Genomic DNA, 15,408 nt, shown 5'->3' on the forward strand with positions numbered 1-15,408 from the left:
TTTATGCCTCAAAACTACCCAGAATGCACAATACACCCAAACACAGTGCCAGTGAGAAAGCACTTAAAAAAAACATTTTGGGATTTTTATGGATAAACATTAGCATGGGTATGCAGACAAATATCAAACCTTGTTTATGAATAAAAATGATTACAATACTGAAGACAGGAAGTCTAAAAACGCTTTATTGATGTCATACACTGAGAAATGGACATCAGAATAGAGATAATTCTTCAGTCCATTACTGTAATGGCTGTTTAAGATCGAAGAGTCCCGTTCCTCCTTTCACAACTTTCCCTACAACCAAACAAGCTGAAGGCGAAGTCAGTTTATCGTAGGAACCTGTAAACAAAACAAGAAATGAAACACAAACTACTGTTTATACTCGTATACCCTCAGCATTATTAACAAGAGAAGACAACTGTACCTAGCATTGTGGCCTGTTTCAAGAACTTAAAACTGGTCTCAAAGGTCATCTGCTGCAGGGGTGAACTGTTGGACTGGATACCGAAGCGGTTGAGAGGCTTGTAAACTCCCTCAAAACACATGTAGTCAGCCACTAGAGAGAGGTGACGTGGGTCCACCTCAATGCCTGTCGAGAGAAGCACCAGTTAAGATCTCAGATAAAATATCCGTGAGCTTGTGTGTGGAAAAGGTGCTTTATTACCATAGACGGCAAACACATCTTTGATCTCCTTCTCAATGACCTTGAGGGCCACCTCAATGCCATACGTGTTGGCCATGGCGTGGATCTCGTTGGAGTACAATCGATTCAGGTCCAGGATCTAAAAACAAACCCCGTAATGAGCAACAGTGATATCATCAATGTTAATGGTTATGTGACGTGCGCTGGACTCACATTGGTATATTTGAAGAGCTCTTGCATGTTGATCCCCTCCGTGTTAAGCATCAGCTCTTTATTACCCTGTTTGGTGGTGACCTCGTTCAGTAAGCAGCGTGCGATGCCCTTGGTCTCCATGACCACAGCGTTCCGAGCCAGTTTCACCACCACTGATGTCAGGTCAACGTGCACCTTACTGACAGGAAGGACCATGGTCAGCTGCAAGACAAAATCACCAGCTGTATTATTTATGAGAATAGCACTGATCCGATCACTGGCACGAATGTTCTTCATGTACACACCTCACACCACAGTCCATCTTCCGTGTCATATTTGTAGTCTTCAATGACGTCGCTGAACCGCAGCACTGAATTGATCCGCATTTCCTCATCTTGTGAATCAACATGTAGCTGTTTAGAAGCGCTGTTTCTCTGGCTCTGTGGTGTGCTTCCACTGGACCCTTCCTCCGGGAGCTCTGAAGACTCCGCCTCTTCCTGTCTGTCATCAGCATGTTCGTCTTCAGCATGTTCTTCGTCGCTGCCCTCATCCTCCCCATCCTCACCTTCGTAGTCCACCTTGTCAAACGGGGGAAAAAAGCACGTGCTTATAAAGCGCTTTTAACTTGACTTAACACAAACAAATACATGTCCTCTAGTGAAGGGTCAGCCGCTTGAAAGTGAGACTGGAGCCGTACCTCTTCATCTTGTTTAGCTTTCATCCTGGCATCTGTTGCGTCAGTGTCTCCTTCATTCGCCTCATCATCCACAACCCTGTTGTCACCTGGATCCTCACCTTCAGCATCCTGCGAAGAAGTCAAGTGTGCTGCTGTTGTTACCCATTTATGACATCACAGCACACGAGCCGTCGGATCTACAGCGTACCTCTCGGTCCGGGGTGGCGGCCACTTCACGATCGTCATTACCCGGCGTGGCCCTGCGCGTGTCCAGAGCGCTGAGAGACGCAAGTTTAGCGTTCAGCTTCTTAATGGCCTCTAAGAGCAGACGAAAGAACCTGAAAAGCACAAACCAGCTGATTGGATTCCTGGGAAATCAGCGGCACGGCAGAGATCGATGAAGGGTTTTGGGTGTACCTTTGCTCCATGAAATGAAGAATCTGTTGAGGATCGAGCTGCTTGTCCTGCTGGTATCGCTCGGGGGGCAGAAAGTGGAAGGCGAGTTTGAAGACCCTTGATTTTTTTCTCTTTCCCCCCTCCATACGCAAGGTTTCTGTCACGTCCACCTTGTGAAGCACCTGTGTGAAGATCAGCATCACACCACATGGCTGTTTAACTCACTTCATCTTTCTCGAAAAGAATACAAATATTTTTACGAATACTTTTATTATTGAACATGCTGATGTCCTTCCAAACATTTTATTTCTGTAGACAAAAACAGAAACGTTTGAAAGAACATCCAAGCAACTTTTCATTATAGTGTCACAACATTTATAAAGTGAATTATTTAGAAAAACAATCTGGATGTGTAATCCCAGTGACACACATTGAAAGGTTTTTCTCACCTCTGCCAAACACACACGGGCTAGTTTCTTCCGCAGCGCTTTAACCCGCTTTATGGCTTTCTTGTTCATCAGAACTGGAATACTCATCATGGGTGTTTTGATGTTAGAGCTGGCAATCAGGAGGATCTCACGTAATCTGTGAAGTAGGGATGGGCATTTTTCAATCATTTCATATTTGAGCTCATAAAAAACGACTATTCGAATATTTGTTTATTTAATTAAGCTAATAATGACACAATATGTTACGTTTTTGTAGCTTGTCATTATCATTAAATATTCATAACGCATTAATATTATATCCTGTATATAGGTTTTTTAATGTTGAAAAAATAAAAAATAGAAAAATACATAAAAACTGCGCTGAACGGTACAATACAAAAAGAAAACAGACAAAACAAAATGCAACGTATATTGACAGTCTGTGATATATGGTTATCTTGTTTATTTTGTTCTACATGTTCTTGATGAGAGAAACAAGCATATACGTCTATATATAGGTCGAGGTGAAAGTCTGTTCAACAAACCGACAGCGGAGAAAACGCTCTGCTCTTCTCTAACTCCCGGTAACAAAACACAGATCTGACAAGAATATCTGGCTTTATTTATGATCAACCTTATAAACAATAAAGTAAACAGGCTTGATACCTCCATGCTGACTGTTAAGATCCTAAAAAATACCCCGCAACAAAGACGGAGCCAATGTAGTGCTTGTTTCCCTGTTTATTACGTGACCGTCATCCGAGGAAGATATTTCCTGCTGATCAGCACCGCATATAAATATTGTTTCTTTGTCGTTCACGGTCAGTATCTGTCTTGTTTAGCTTTGCATTTCATTTACATCAATAAATAAGGTAGGCCTATTTATTTCAACTAAGGTAAGGAATCACAGCGCGTTTTAAAACAAACAAAAAAGGCGATGACCCTATTTGAACTTCTAGAAGGAAAATTAAGGCATTAAGGTATGGAAAAACGTACCAGTCTTATGTTAGGGCCAAATTTAGTAACATCAGTTCTTGAAATTAGCATTACTTAATATATATTTAAAGGGGTCATATGGCGCGAATACGTGTTTTCTGTGTCTTTGGTGTGTTATAAGTTGCCCATGCATGTATTAGACAGGTAAAATTGCTAAAATTAAAGTGTGGGAAGAAAAGATGCATTCTATCTAAAAGCGAATGCTCACCCAGACCTGCCTGAAACGCCTCGTGTAACCACACCCCCCACAAATCTACATCAGTTCGTGGTATGACTCGACTAAAACTGCCCAAATCTAAACGCAAGTAAGGTGGGCGTCCTTGTAAATCGTGGTCGCGCCGCAGCCATGTCGTGGAGATGCTGTGTGGTTCGTTGCAAAAAGAAAGCCTCTTTGTTTGCCCTTCCAAAAGATGAGACAACTAAAAACGAATGGTTATATTTTATTTACAATACTGTACCAGAACAGTACAATTCGAATATTCAAGTGTGTGCAGCACATTTCATAGATGATTGCTTCATGAACCTGGGAGAGATCAAGGCCGGCTGTGCACGAAAGCTTTGGGGCAATTCCAACCATTACAACTTCGCAAGGACAGTCTGGCGCTTCAGATTCACAGCCTGTAAGTATATTTTCATTGTAAAAGACTTTGTTACGGACTAACGCGAGTTGAGTTTGTCGTGTGTTTGTAGCGCATGTTGTTTCTTTGTGTGATTGCAAATGCAGACACGCGCGCAACGTGAAAAAAGACAACGTAAGTCCTAATAATCAGTAATTATGTTCCCACTAGAGGCAACAAATGTCATGTTAATGACATAATGGGGTTTATTGTCTTTGTTGAGTCGAGACATGGCGTAACACTGGTTGATCACTAACAGCAAATCTTTATAACATCGTAGATAAAAGGTAAAACAGTTAGCTATAGTTTTTAACTATTTTACATCATATTTTTTAAAAACCTTACCAATCCTTTACATCCTGCTCAAGTCGCGCTGGCAAAGTTGATGTATCGGCTTGATCATCTTCATTTTCAGATCGAATTGATCAGGAAAGTACCGATGACATTTTATCACCTGTCAGTACAATTGTTGAGGAACCTGATGTTCCGAATATGGTAAGAATATGGTAAGAGAGCTTGCAGTATACCACCAATCACTACACACTGGTTAACTGGCCAATCACAGCACACCTCGCTTTTCAGAGCCATGAGCTTTGTAAAAAATCTGCGCGTTTCAGAAAGGCGGTTCAAAGAGGAGATACAAACATGCACGGTGTGTGGAAAATACAGCGTTTTTGAACCTTAACATTACATTACATCTAAAACAAACAATAATATTCGTTTTAGCCGTGTCATTTGACCCCTTTAACAAACTAATATGAATTTACTAAGAAAAACTGCTCCGAACAAGTTATGGTAATAAATGAATTATTGTTAATCATTTAATATTACGTTGGTATTTTTATACCTAATGCAAGTAACGTTAACAAATTCTGTGGCTCACCAGTTTTGAAACATTTTAATATGGTGATGCGAGCCGAGCATAACACGCGATCCGGGCCTCCAATGTGTAAACTTAAAATTTTTAAACTACCTTGCGATCTGAGTGAACAAAGATTTAGGAATTTTAATATTTTCTGTATATTATAAAATCATTACAGATGAAGTGAAAAAGCGTTAAATAAGATGTGACAACTCTTAAGGTCTTCTGTAGCGGTAACTTAACCTTGTGGTGACGCAGTTTTATTCTTATGAAAAATATTCGAATAGCATTTTTAATATTCGAATAGTTATTGCGGATCGAATATTCGAACATTCGTGCACATCCCTAATGTGAAGACGCTTATAATGCAAACAGGTCTCCCCAAAAGAAAAACAAACGGTCCTATAACAAACTCAAGCCATCAGTAGATTAGTAGAGGCAAATACTTCCAGAACCACGAAACAAGTTCTTGGGGTGCGAAAGCCCTCAATCTGCTCACCTGGGAATACCCAGCGTGACGTTCATCTCGCCTCTGCCGGCAAAATGGAAGGTGTTGAGGGTCATTTGTGTGGATGGCTCTCCGATGCTCTGAGCGGCCAGCAGACCTACAGCTTCACCTGGATCACACAGAGCTCTCTGCCACTTGAGCTGCAGCAGAACCTTCAGTCTGTCAACACACAGTTCATCTCAAATCAGTCTGACAAAAACGTGAAAAGAAGCAATATAGACTACTGTGTGGTAGAGATTGTTCGATTCCACAAGGTGCAGGATGAATTAGGAGCTCAATCGGGTTCTGTTTGGTGGGACCGCCCTCTTCCGTCTCGACATTGTGATGTTAACATTAAAAAAAGAAGTGCCAGAATTCAAGTATTATATTATACTGTAAACTTAATTCGAAGGATTAAAGAACAAGGTTTAACGAACACTATACATGCACACGTTACATATAGATGAAATAGAGAGCGGCCTTGCAGCAACATTTATTTTCGATTTATCGTGCAACCCTGATATATACAAACTGCAGGTGAATGAACTCTGAATGATGGTCAAACGTGATTCTTACCGCTCTGTGTCAACGACGTCAGATGACGTTTGAAATTCTTTCTTTACACTGTACTGATTCAGATAGGACTCGACAATGTTGTCAAACGTCTCGGATACTGAACCGAAGCAGATGTCCGGCCGGTGGAGAGCCAAACACGGGTCTGGACAACCAGAGCTCTTCTTCAAATACTTCGTCCGGTTCGACTTGTCCAGATTCCTCCACTGCTCCGAAAGCTACAAACAAATGCTTCATCACAACACGTACAAACCAGAGATCAAGTGAATCCTTCATCGAAAAATGTACAAAATGCTCCGTTACCTGTAGAGTGGCGCAGTCTCTTCCATTGCTCAGTTCTTGGCTCATTGATTGAGCTTTTAACTTGGCCAGTTTCTTCTGCGAGTAAAGCAGGAACGCCCCGCCTCGGGGTGAATCACGCTCACGTTTGGATTTCCATTTCTTTATGGCATTAAAATGATTGTTGGCAGTCTGTGGGTCCATCTTAGCCAAAATGTCATCCAAACACTTGGATTTTCTGATGACCTGAAATATGAGAATTCTTTGTGTGATAACTGATGTACGAAGGTGTCCGTGTCCAGTAAGAGAGCGTCTGTACCTCATAGTTGTCTTTGATGAAACTGAACTGACGCGGCTGTAAGAACTGAGTCTTGGGAACATCCAGTCCGTCCTCCCCGTAGAGAAACTGGACCACACTTCCATCACTGTCTCTCACCGTCAGATCGTACTGAACCACCAGACCCTCCAGATGCTTGATAACACACCTGAAGCTCAACAATAAAACGCAAAGGGGGTTCTAAGGCTGCACGCTGGCATTTCTGAATGAACTTGGATGTTTGGAAATATAAACTTCACCTCTGAAGATAACCAGATCGACTGGTTTTGACAGCCGTGTCCACGAGACCTTCACGACCAGCCATACAGTGATAAAAGAACTCCTGAAAATATCGAGCAAGTCTTCGTAACTCAATGAGAACACACACAGGGGCTATTACTCTGCAAACATGGGCCAACTTGATCATTTATTTGGACATTTTAAGCCAATTCAGAGTTTACTTCAGAGGAATTACGTTAAAGGGATAGTTCACCCAACAATGAAAATTCTGTCATCATTCACTCCCCCTCAGATTGTTCCAAACCTGCATGAATTTCTTTATTTTGCCGAACACACAGGAAGAAATTTGGAACCATTTACTGCCATGGTAGGTAAAATAAACACCATGGGAGTCAATGGGAGGTGAGATTTGACAATCTTTCAGACATCTTCCAGTGTGTTCAGCTGAACAAAGACATTGAACGATCTGAGGGGGAGTAAATGATGACAGAATTACCCCTTTAATATCAAGGAACATATTTCATTCTGTTAAAACGTGTCAAGGTTTATATATTGATTACATCCAGACACTTACAGGAGGTTTGATGCCCGTCAAGAATCTACCAGTGACAAATCCGCCCGAGCGTGGCTGAGGATCGTAGGGCTGAAAGCAGGGCAGGGATTTCCCAGAAGGCATCAGCGGCGGCCGGCGGCCCTCCAGCTCGATCTGACCCAGCAAACAGGAGATCTGCACATACACAGAGACAATGAGCACATCGCTACACAAGTCAACCGATACACCACCCCATGTGTCACCATAAGCAAAGATCACCTGCATGGTGTTAACAGTGGAACCCTTTGCTCCTGACTGCACCATGAGCTGCAGGTTATTCTCCGGGAAAGAGCGGTGGAGACCCGCTGGCATGCACACCTGTAAACAACAACGTGAAGATGAAATGCACGACGCTGAATGTTACTGGTAGCATGTGATGTGAGGTTTGCACCTTGTTGATGTTGTTGTTGACTTGATTGACCTCCTCTTTGAACTTCAGGTCCACCATGTTGAAATCTCTCTGGTCTGTGTTCAGATGAGCGTCTTGCCAGCATTCTCTGGCTTCATCCACAGCAGCAGACTCGGGCAGGTTAAACGCCGCCCGCAGAGCCTGGGGCAACATGCATCATATCATATGGAGCAAAACGTGGACAACCAAAACACAGTATTACCAAAACCGCCCCCAATCTTCTCCCAAAGATTTACCTTGGAACCACATGTGACTGACTCTTGAATTATTTTCCTTCTTTGTTTGTTGGCTCTCTTTTTGACCAGAATGTCCTCCACCCCTGTCAGAAAGAAACGCAATGTGTTTATTCAATCCACATTCCTATCTCGTCTCTGGGTTGATGTGTGACTTAATGTGAACCCAATTTACCCAGCGTGAAGCCGCGGTACAGCTGCAGGTATGCGGTGAAGAGGCGAGCCAGACAGCTGAGCAGTTTCCCGCTGGTCTCTCCTCCGTACAGCTCATAGCAGCAGTGCACCAGACCGTAAGAAGAGCTGCCGTAATGAGCTTTATCCAAAACACCCAGCAGAAGTTCACCCTGCCGAATGATCACCTGAACAACACAGCGCACGCTCGCATCAAAGCTCTTCTGTCCAGGACAGCATAACCCGATTCTCTATTAAATCATCATCATTTACAGTATATCAATCATACACATGAATAATGAGAACTTAACCGTGGTGTACTGGCATTGCCCTAGTAGGGATGTAACCATTCACCGTGAGCCGGTTGAAAATCGATTATAATTTGTGACCTTGGATGACAAAACTTAAGTAGCACTTGACAATTATTAGTAATAGCCAAAAATACATTGCGTGGGTCAAAATGATCGATTTTTCTTTTATGCCAAAAACCATTAGGATACTAAGTAAAGATAATGTTCCAAGAAGATATTTTGTAAATTTCCTATGGGAAATATATCAAAACTTTATTTTTGTGAGCAATGTGCTATGCTAAGGACTTCATTTGGACAACTTTAATGGCGATTTTCAGAAGCTTTTGATTTTTCTGATTTTCACATGGTTATATCTCTGCCAAATATTGTACTATCCTGACAAACCAATCTCAATTTCGAAAAATTGACCCATTTGTTGTCCAGGTGAGTCAAGCCGGTTGAGATGTTATTTGAGCAGGTGCCGCTGTTTTTATGCAAACTTGGTAAACGTGGATATGCTGATATTTAAAAAAAGTCAAAGTTAGGAAAAGTGCAGAAAAAGTCTTAGTTTGTTTATATTAAAGAGACTTTTGTATTATTTTTTTTTTATTTGATTTAGAATTTGTTTTAAAACTGCAATTTAGTTTTTAGTTTTTGACGTAAAATATATTTTTATTTTACCAAGAATTGTGCAGCATTAGAGAAATAATAAAAGGGCAGTTGTTCATTTTTAATTTGCCTCAAATCATGAATAAAATCGCATCGTGAGATCAGAATCGTCAATTGCATCGCGAGCTGAGTGAATCGTGAAACCCAACAAATAGACAAAAATCTACTATACCATCTCTACTAGAGATGAAAATCAAAGCACAAATATTTAGACGTAAAAATTTGTTCATAAAAAAGTGCAATGACATGACTTTTTAATAGCCCTATGGTACACACAGCCCTATATGTTGTAGGACAATAAGTCACCTGAGATTCACACATAATGTCTGGATTGTATCCTGGAACTGGTCTGGGGGGTTCCTTCACCCAGGCTTTACTGGGAATCTTTGCCTTTCCCGCCAGGTTCAAAGGGATGCTGTTTTCAGGAATGACATTCAGCAAAAGGGTTGACACAACCTTCAGACAACAAAAAAATCGTTTCACATATCATGTTGGAATTTTAAAATGCGAACGATAAAAAACAGGACATGATTTTGGGCTCACTAGCATTCCTAAAAACACACATCACGCGTATGGGAATATTACCTGTTTGCCCGTCCAGAGTGGCACGGGTTTAATGAGCGCGGGGGTGAGGAGCTTTACTCTGCCGACCTTGTCTGTCAGCCCTCTGTAGATCAATGCTGTGTACTGATCCCGCGTGAAAAAACAGCCCCGGAGAGTCATGCTGCTGCCGGACACCATGTGATCCTGAATCAGACCAGCCAACGGCTTCCCATCCTATAGATGGTGCAGAGACCAGCAGAACGTATTTCAAGACGTCAACACTCAAGAGAAAAAAAAAAATCACACACTTCAATAATCTGACCAACATAAAGAACCTGGCGCAGACTCACTTTAGGCACTAAATACTGCTGGTCTGTGCTCACTAGTGTGTAAGCTTCAGCTCTTCCCAGTTCACTCTGAGGGAAGTGAGCGTTCATCTCGTCTCCATCAAAGTCGGCATTGTAGGCTTTACAGTTGGAGTAATGCAAGCGCAGCACTTTCTCTCCCGGCAGGATGCGAGCGCAGTGGGCCTGAATAGACGGTCTGTGGAGAGTGGGCTGACGGTTCAACAACAACACGTCGCCGTTCTTGATGTGTCGATTAACCTATGAAAGAGGAATGATACTTCACGTGTATAATGCAGAACATAACTGTTACCGGTATTAATGAAATGCAGCATGATGCAACAAAACCACAGCCAATCAGGACATATTAAACGAAATTTTCGACCAATAAGCTATCCACATTGCGACACAGCAGTTTTATAGCACCAACGTAAACCACTATTTTCAAATTACACATCCCAATCTGTAATCTTAACCGGTCATCTGTTATCATGTTTTTATATAAATGTCAAATGCCGTTTTCCTGAGCAGCGATGCTTATGTTTATTAAAAAAAAAACTACAGTAACTACACTGTTGTCCTGTTTTCAGTTGAAATAACACTTAAATGCACTTCAAGGAGTAGTTCCCTTTAAAATGAAGCTTTCATGACAATTCACTCACTCACGCCGTCCATGTGTTTATTTCTTCTGTGGAAAACAAATTGAGGCTTTTGAGGAAAGCTTTCCAGGGTTCTTCTCCATATGATGGACTTAAACGGGGGGCTGTTTGGGTGAGGTCCAAATTTCCGTTTCATCGCCGCTTCAAAAGGCTCCACGCGACAACAGCTGATGAATAAGGGTGTTGTCTAAGCGAAACGCTTGGTCATTTTCCAAGAGAAATAAAACATGATATACTTTTTAAACATAAATACATGGCTTGCACTGCTACCGCGATGCACATCCATGACTTCCGTATTCACAATCACAATGAAAAGGCAAAGCAAGCCGTATATTTATGATTAAAAAGTAAAAAAAATAGTTTTCTTGGAAAACGACTAATTGTTTGACTAGACAACACCCTTATTCATCATCTGGTGTCGTGACGAGCCTTTTGAAGCTGCAATGAAACTGAAATTTTTGAAACGTTGAAGTTGAGAACACTGGAAAGCTTTCCTCAAAAGCCTTGTTTTCCACAGAAGAAATAAACACACGGACGGCTTGTATGACATGTGGGTGAGTGAATGATCATGAACTTTTCATTTGAAAGTGAACTACTACTTGAAGCAGCAGGAGTTTTCATTGATTTCAGCAGCTTTGTCACTCACGATCTTCATAGGGATCTTGTGTTGGCCGGTGCTGGGCGTCAGGAGCTGTTTGGCTACGGCTTCTCTCTGGGTCAGGTTGGTACTGTTGAGAATCGTTCGGGACCCGTCCTCATTGATGACCATGGAGGCTCCGGGGTGAACGTTGGGTCCGTTCAGCACAGCCTGTCTGAGTTCCTTCACATTCCACGACGTCACTGGCTGCGGGTACGTCAGCTTGGTGGCAAACACCTGGAGGAACCAGATCAATTACACTATATACCATACACAACTTCCAAGTTCTCGAACACTGCTTCAGTCTCACAAATCATTCCATTCATTGCTTCAATGGAATCAATCACAAACTGCACTGAAAAGCAACCACAATTCTTACCATTGGTATTCCAATCTCATTGGTTCCGATGTACATGTCGGGACAAATGACGGAGCGAGCGGCGTAATCCACACGCTTTCCCATCATGTGCTTCCTGAACAAACCTTCTTTCTTCTCCAAGACCTGAGACACACATTCACCATAAACATTACCCCTTACTCACCATTATTGACTGAAGCTAATCCGTCACAAACTCACCTGACGCACTCCAGGATACTTGTCTGTCATCATTTTGTCCATTTCGCTGTCAAACACAATGTTGACGTGAGTCTGTAGACGGATCCAGATGTTGTAGAGCTTGTCCGTTAGAGTCTGTCCCTGGATGTCCATTAGAAAGGACTGATCTACCTGACTGATCTCCGTAGTCTCATTGGACTAAAAAAGAACCAATAACGCCATACATTACATTCACAACCCAAGGGAGCAAAGGAGAAGGTAACCCCTTACCCCCGTTATATCAGCCTGGCCGTTATATTTGTCAATAGGCCTACACAATCAAAATAGCCCCATGAATCCCATCAAGATTTCTGTTCAGTTTTTAAAACAAAATTGACGTGACATTATTTGGACCCCACATTTTCGTTTTGTCCATGCCAACCATTCAGAAAGATTTTCCATGAGAAACAGGCCGATCACCTGACCTGCTCCAGCTCTGTCTGTGTGTCTTCTATAGCCTTGGTCTTCTCAGCAGCGATGAGCGCCAGCAACTTCTGAACAATGAAATTGTCCTTTAACACTGCCTGCATGTTCACTGTATGACCGTTGGTGAACATCTGATCTCCCAACCGATTTATAGGCCTGAACCTAAACGACACGCATACCCCAAAACACTTAGCCGAGGATGTCTGGTTAATGAGTCACATGTGCTGTTCACTCAGAGGAACTCACCTGGACGGAGGGACGACCACCAGCTCTAAGAAGAAAACTTCAGGGAAGCGTTTCTCTGAGCCGCCCGTGTCAAACCCTGAGAACAGATGCTTGAGGAAAAAACCTGAAAGCAAAAACCGACCCGTTCAAAACAGACTTCAACACGCTTGCTCTACATGACATGAGTCAGACTGGAGAAGTCACTCACCTTCTTTCTCCCAGAGTTTGATAACATGCTCTCGGGCCAAGCTTGGAGTCAGGTATCCTCGTTTGGCCATCGGCACGTCCTCTGGAAACAACAAACACGAGCAGATTAAAAAATACATCAATGGAACAAGAGTGAAAATTGTGAAGTTGCATCTGCAGATGTTTCATTTCTTGATAGATTTAAGAAGAATTTCATTACTTTTGTCCATGCCATAACTCTTAAGCAATGAATAGTAAGTAAAGCAATAGCTGGCCAGTTATTGGCCAAATAGGAATATTTGCTATTGCCGTCAACATTACAGTTTAACGCTATTATGAAAGAGATGATTGCTTTCCTGTGGCTCAGTGGTTACAGCATGGCACTAGCAACGCCAAGGTCGTGGGTTCGATCCCAGGGGAATGCACATAGTCAGAAACAAATGTATAATACAATGCAAGTCGCTATAGATAAAAGCGTCTGCCAAATGCATAAATAATCAAGATCTAAACTTACCATCGTCTAATTCTGAGTCTGCTTTGGAAAGTGACTGTGTGACGATCAGTTTACTGTTATGTTCCCTGCGCAACGGCGCTCGACTGGCTCTGAATCAGACAAAACATGTACACATGTAAGACTGAACTGTCCTCCCATGCGTCGAGTATGCCTCAGTCGGGTAAAACGACAAGATCAAGAACTGCTGCGCTCACCTGCAGTGGGGACATTTTTTTGAGCCCATGTGTATTTTCCAGAAATTGTTTATGAGAGAGACTCTTTTTTCACAGACATGTTTCATCTGAAAACAAAACGGAAAGATGTTGACGCCGCTGATCTTGAACGAGCTCAATCACGAGCTCAATACAACAAAGTGCGGGAAAGGTTACGATGACTTTAAAAACCCAGTGAAATGAGCAGCAGCTTGAAGACATTCTTGACTCGGTTTCATTGAAACAAGGTACATACTGAAGGCATACGGCCTTTAAAGACTATAGAATGTGTATCAATGAATGTCAGACTCACCGGGTCAGCTTGCCGATTGTCTCCGTTGGCTTTGAGGATGGGAGTAATAAACTTCTCCAGAGCTACTTGGATTTCTACTCCAGACGCCCGAGGGTTGGCATCCACAAACTTGAAGAGAAAACCCAACAATATAAAACGCTTCAACCCAATATACCATGCTTTCTCTAAAGCGCCACCGATGAGGAACTCCACCTGATTGAGGACGTTCTCGACATCGTAAACCTCCTTCAAAGCTCCCACATTCAGAAGCTTCAGCTGGCACAGCAGTAAATGGACGGCTGCCCGCGGACACGTCAACATTTGGCACACCAGGCACGAACCCCGGATGAGCAAAAACAATTTCTGAGAAAGAGAAGATGATTCCGAAGATTCAGAACCAAATCACAGACGCATAAACGTGTAACGGGTACGAGACCCGTGACATCACAGTATGAACTCACATCAAAGAACAGAGGGCTGTAGACGGGCAGGGGCAGATCTATGTGTCCGAAGTGTCCAGGACAGCTCTTAAAGTCCTGCATGCAGGTGGAGCAGATCTCTTTGTTGTCAGCCGGACCCAGAGCCAGATCATACAACCCATTTGATGCCGCATTGCCCACATTATCCAAAAGCAGGGAATTGGTGATGGTTTTCACACTCAGTTTCCTGTGACACACACACACACACCATAATGTCATGTTGAAGCATTTATACTAGAATGGGGAAAGATGGCACTTTGTATGACATGTGTTTATTTTATATATTATTATAATGTTTTAACTGTTTGATTGCCTGGATTTGGATGGAAAGCCATTTAATTGTCCATACTATACTCATTACGAAAAACCGACAAAATATTTCTTTCTATAAAAAAGCACATATTGCTTTATATAGAACATTCACATTTTAACAAGTTATTCTGTTTTTAGTATCAACACACAGCAAGCTCCAACACTGACATATTATACAACATAGTGTGACACCCATATGTCACAAAGAGTCAACATTTACTAAACCATGATCTTTGTGATATTTTTTCCTGGGCAATAACAGAGCAAATCCCCTTACAGCAACACTGAGCTCTAGTTAGCTGTTTAGCTCTGTAACGTTAAGTTACGAGTTAAGAAAGTGTATCTTTACCTTATTTCTTCAGAGGACAACATGCCAAACGACATGCCCTCTAATCGCCTCCATGGTGTTTCCTTAGAAAACAACATTTTCCAGATAAAACTATGTAAACTACAGTAGATAACTCTCTTTAGTCCCCATGTGCGTCATGTCATGTGGAGCTGGAACACGTGGGTGCGTGTACAGGACGACTGGGAGAAACCATTCACGCATGCGGGGTCATTATAATGGCATATTTACCAAGAGACAGAGATAGAAAGAAACGATGGCGGATATATTTCATTTACCAGTATCTTACATAACAGCAAAATAAACTTTCTACGACGGACGTACAAACAAAATTTATTTTGAATTTTATATTTTGAATATTTGATCGGAATGGACGCTTCCTGCCACAGAAATAGCAGAACGTACGTTGTCCACGCATAACCAGAAGTGGGCGGGGCTTATGGGACTTAAATCGTTATTTTTTATTGTACAATAAATGTAAATAAGAATTATTGTGTTCTATCTTCTTGCCTATTGTTATGTAATGCTATTCAAATTGCAACTGTTATTTTTAAATGTAATTATCGTTATGACTGCGGCACATTGGT

The 15,408-nt window shown here is 42.1% G+C and overlaps 1 protein-coding gene across 1 annotated transcript; it reads right to left on the reverse strand.

Moving 5' to 3' along the window:
• Window positions 1–169: 169 nt before the first annotated feature.
• Window positions 170–14,978, reverse strand: polr1a (RNA polymerase I subunit A). Its single transcript, XM_057349994.1, has 34 exons — window positions 14,825–14,978; window positions 14,146–14,350; window positions 13,898–14,047; window positions 13,706–13,813; window positions 13,396–13,481; window positions 13,202–13,290; window positions 12,710–12,790; window positions 12,523–12,625; window positions 12,276–12,438; window positions 11,833–12,009; window positions 11,635–11,757; window positions 11,265–11,492; window positions 9,966–10,220; window positions 9,658–9,849; window positions 9,379–9,528; window positions 8,118–8,301; window positions 7,946–8,028; window positions 7,692–7,850; window positions 7,520–7,618; window positions 7,283–7,435; window positions 6,729–6,811; window positions 6,472–6,637; window positions 6,177–6,398; window positions 5,877–6,091; window positions 5,313–5,480; window positions 2,360–2,495; window positions 1,932–2,092; window positions 1,723–1,852; window positions 1,536–1,643; window positions 1,144–1,416; window positions 860–1,060; window positions 668–785; window positions 428–592; window positions 170–342 (listed from the first exon to the last, which is right to left on the reverse strand). Exons 1-34 carry the CDS (start codon window positions 14,899–14,901, stop codon window positions 242–244), a joined length of 5,112 nt encoding a protein of 1,703 aa, XP_057205977.1. The 5' UTR covers window positions 14,902–14,978; the 3' UTR covers window positions 170–241.
• Between the last annotated feature and the right edge of the window lie 430 nt (window positions 14,979–15,408).

Source organism: Triplophysa rosa, linkage group LG13 (assembly GCF_024868665.1).
Source record: "Triplophysa rosa linkage group LG13, Trosa_1v2, whole genome shotgun sequence".
NCBI lineage: Eukaryota > Metazoa > Chordata > Actinopteri > Cypriniformes > Nemacheilidae > Triplophysa > Triplophysa rosa.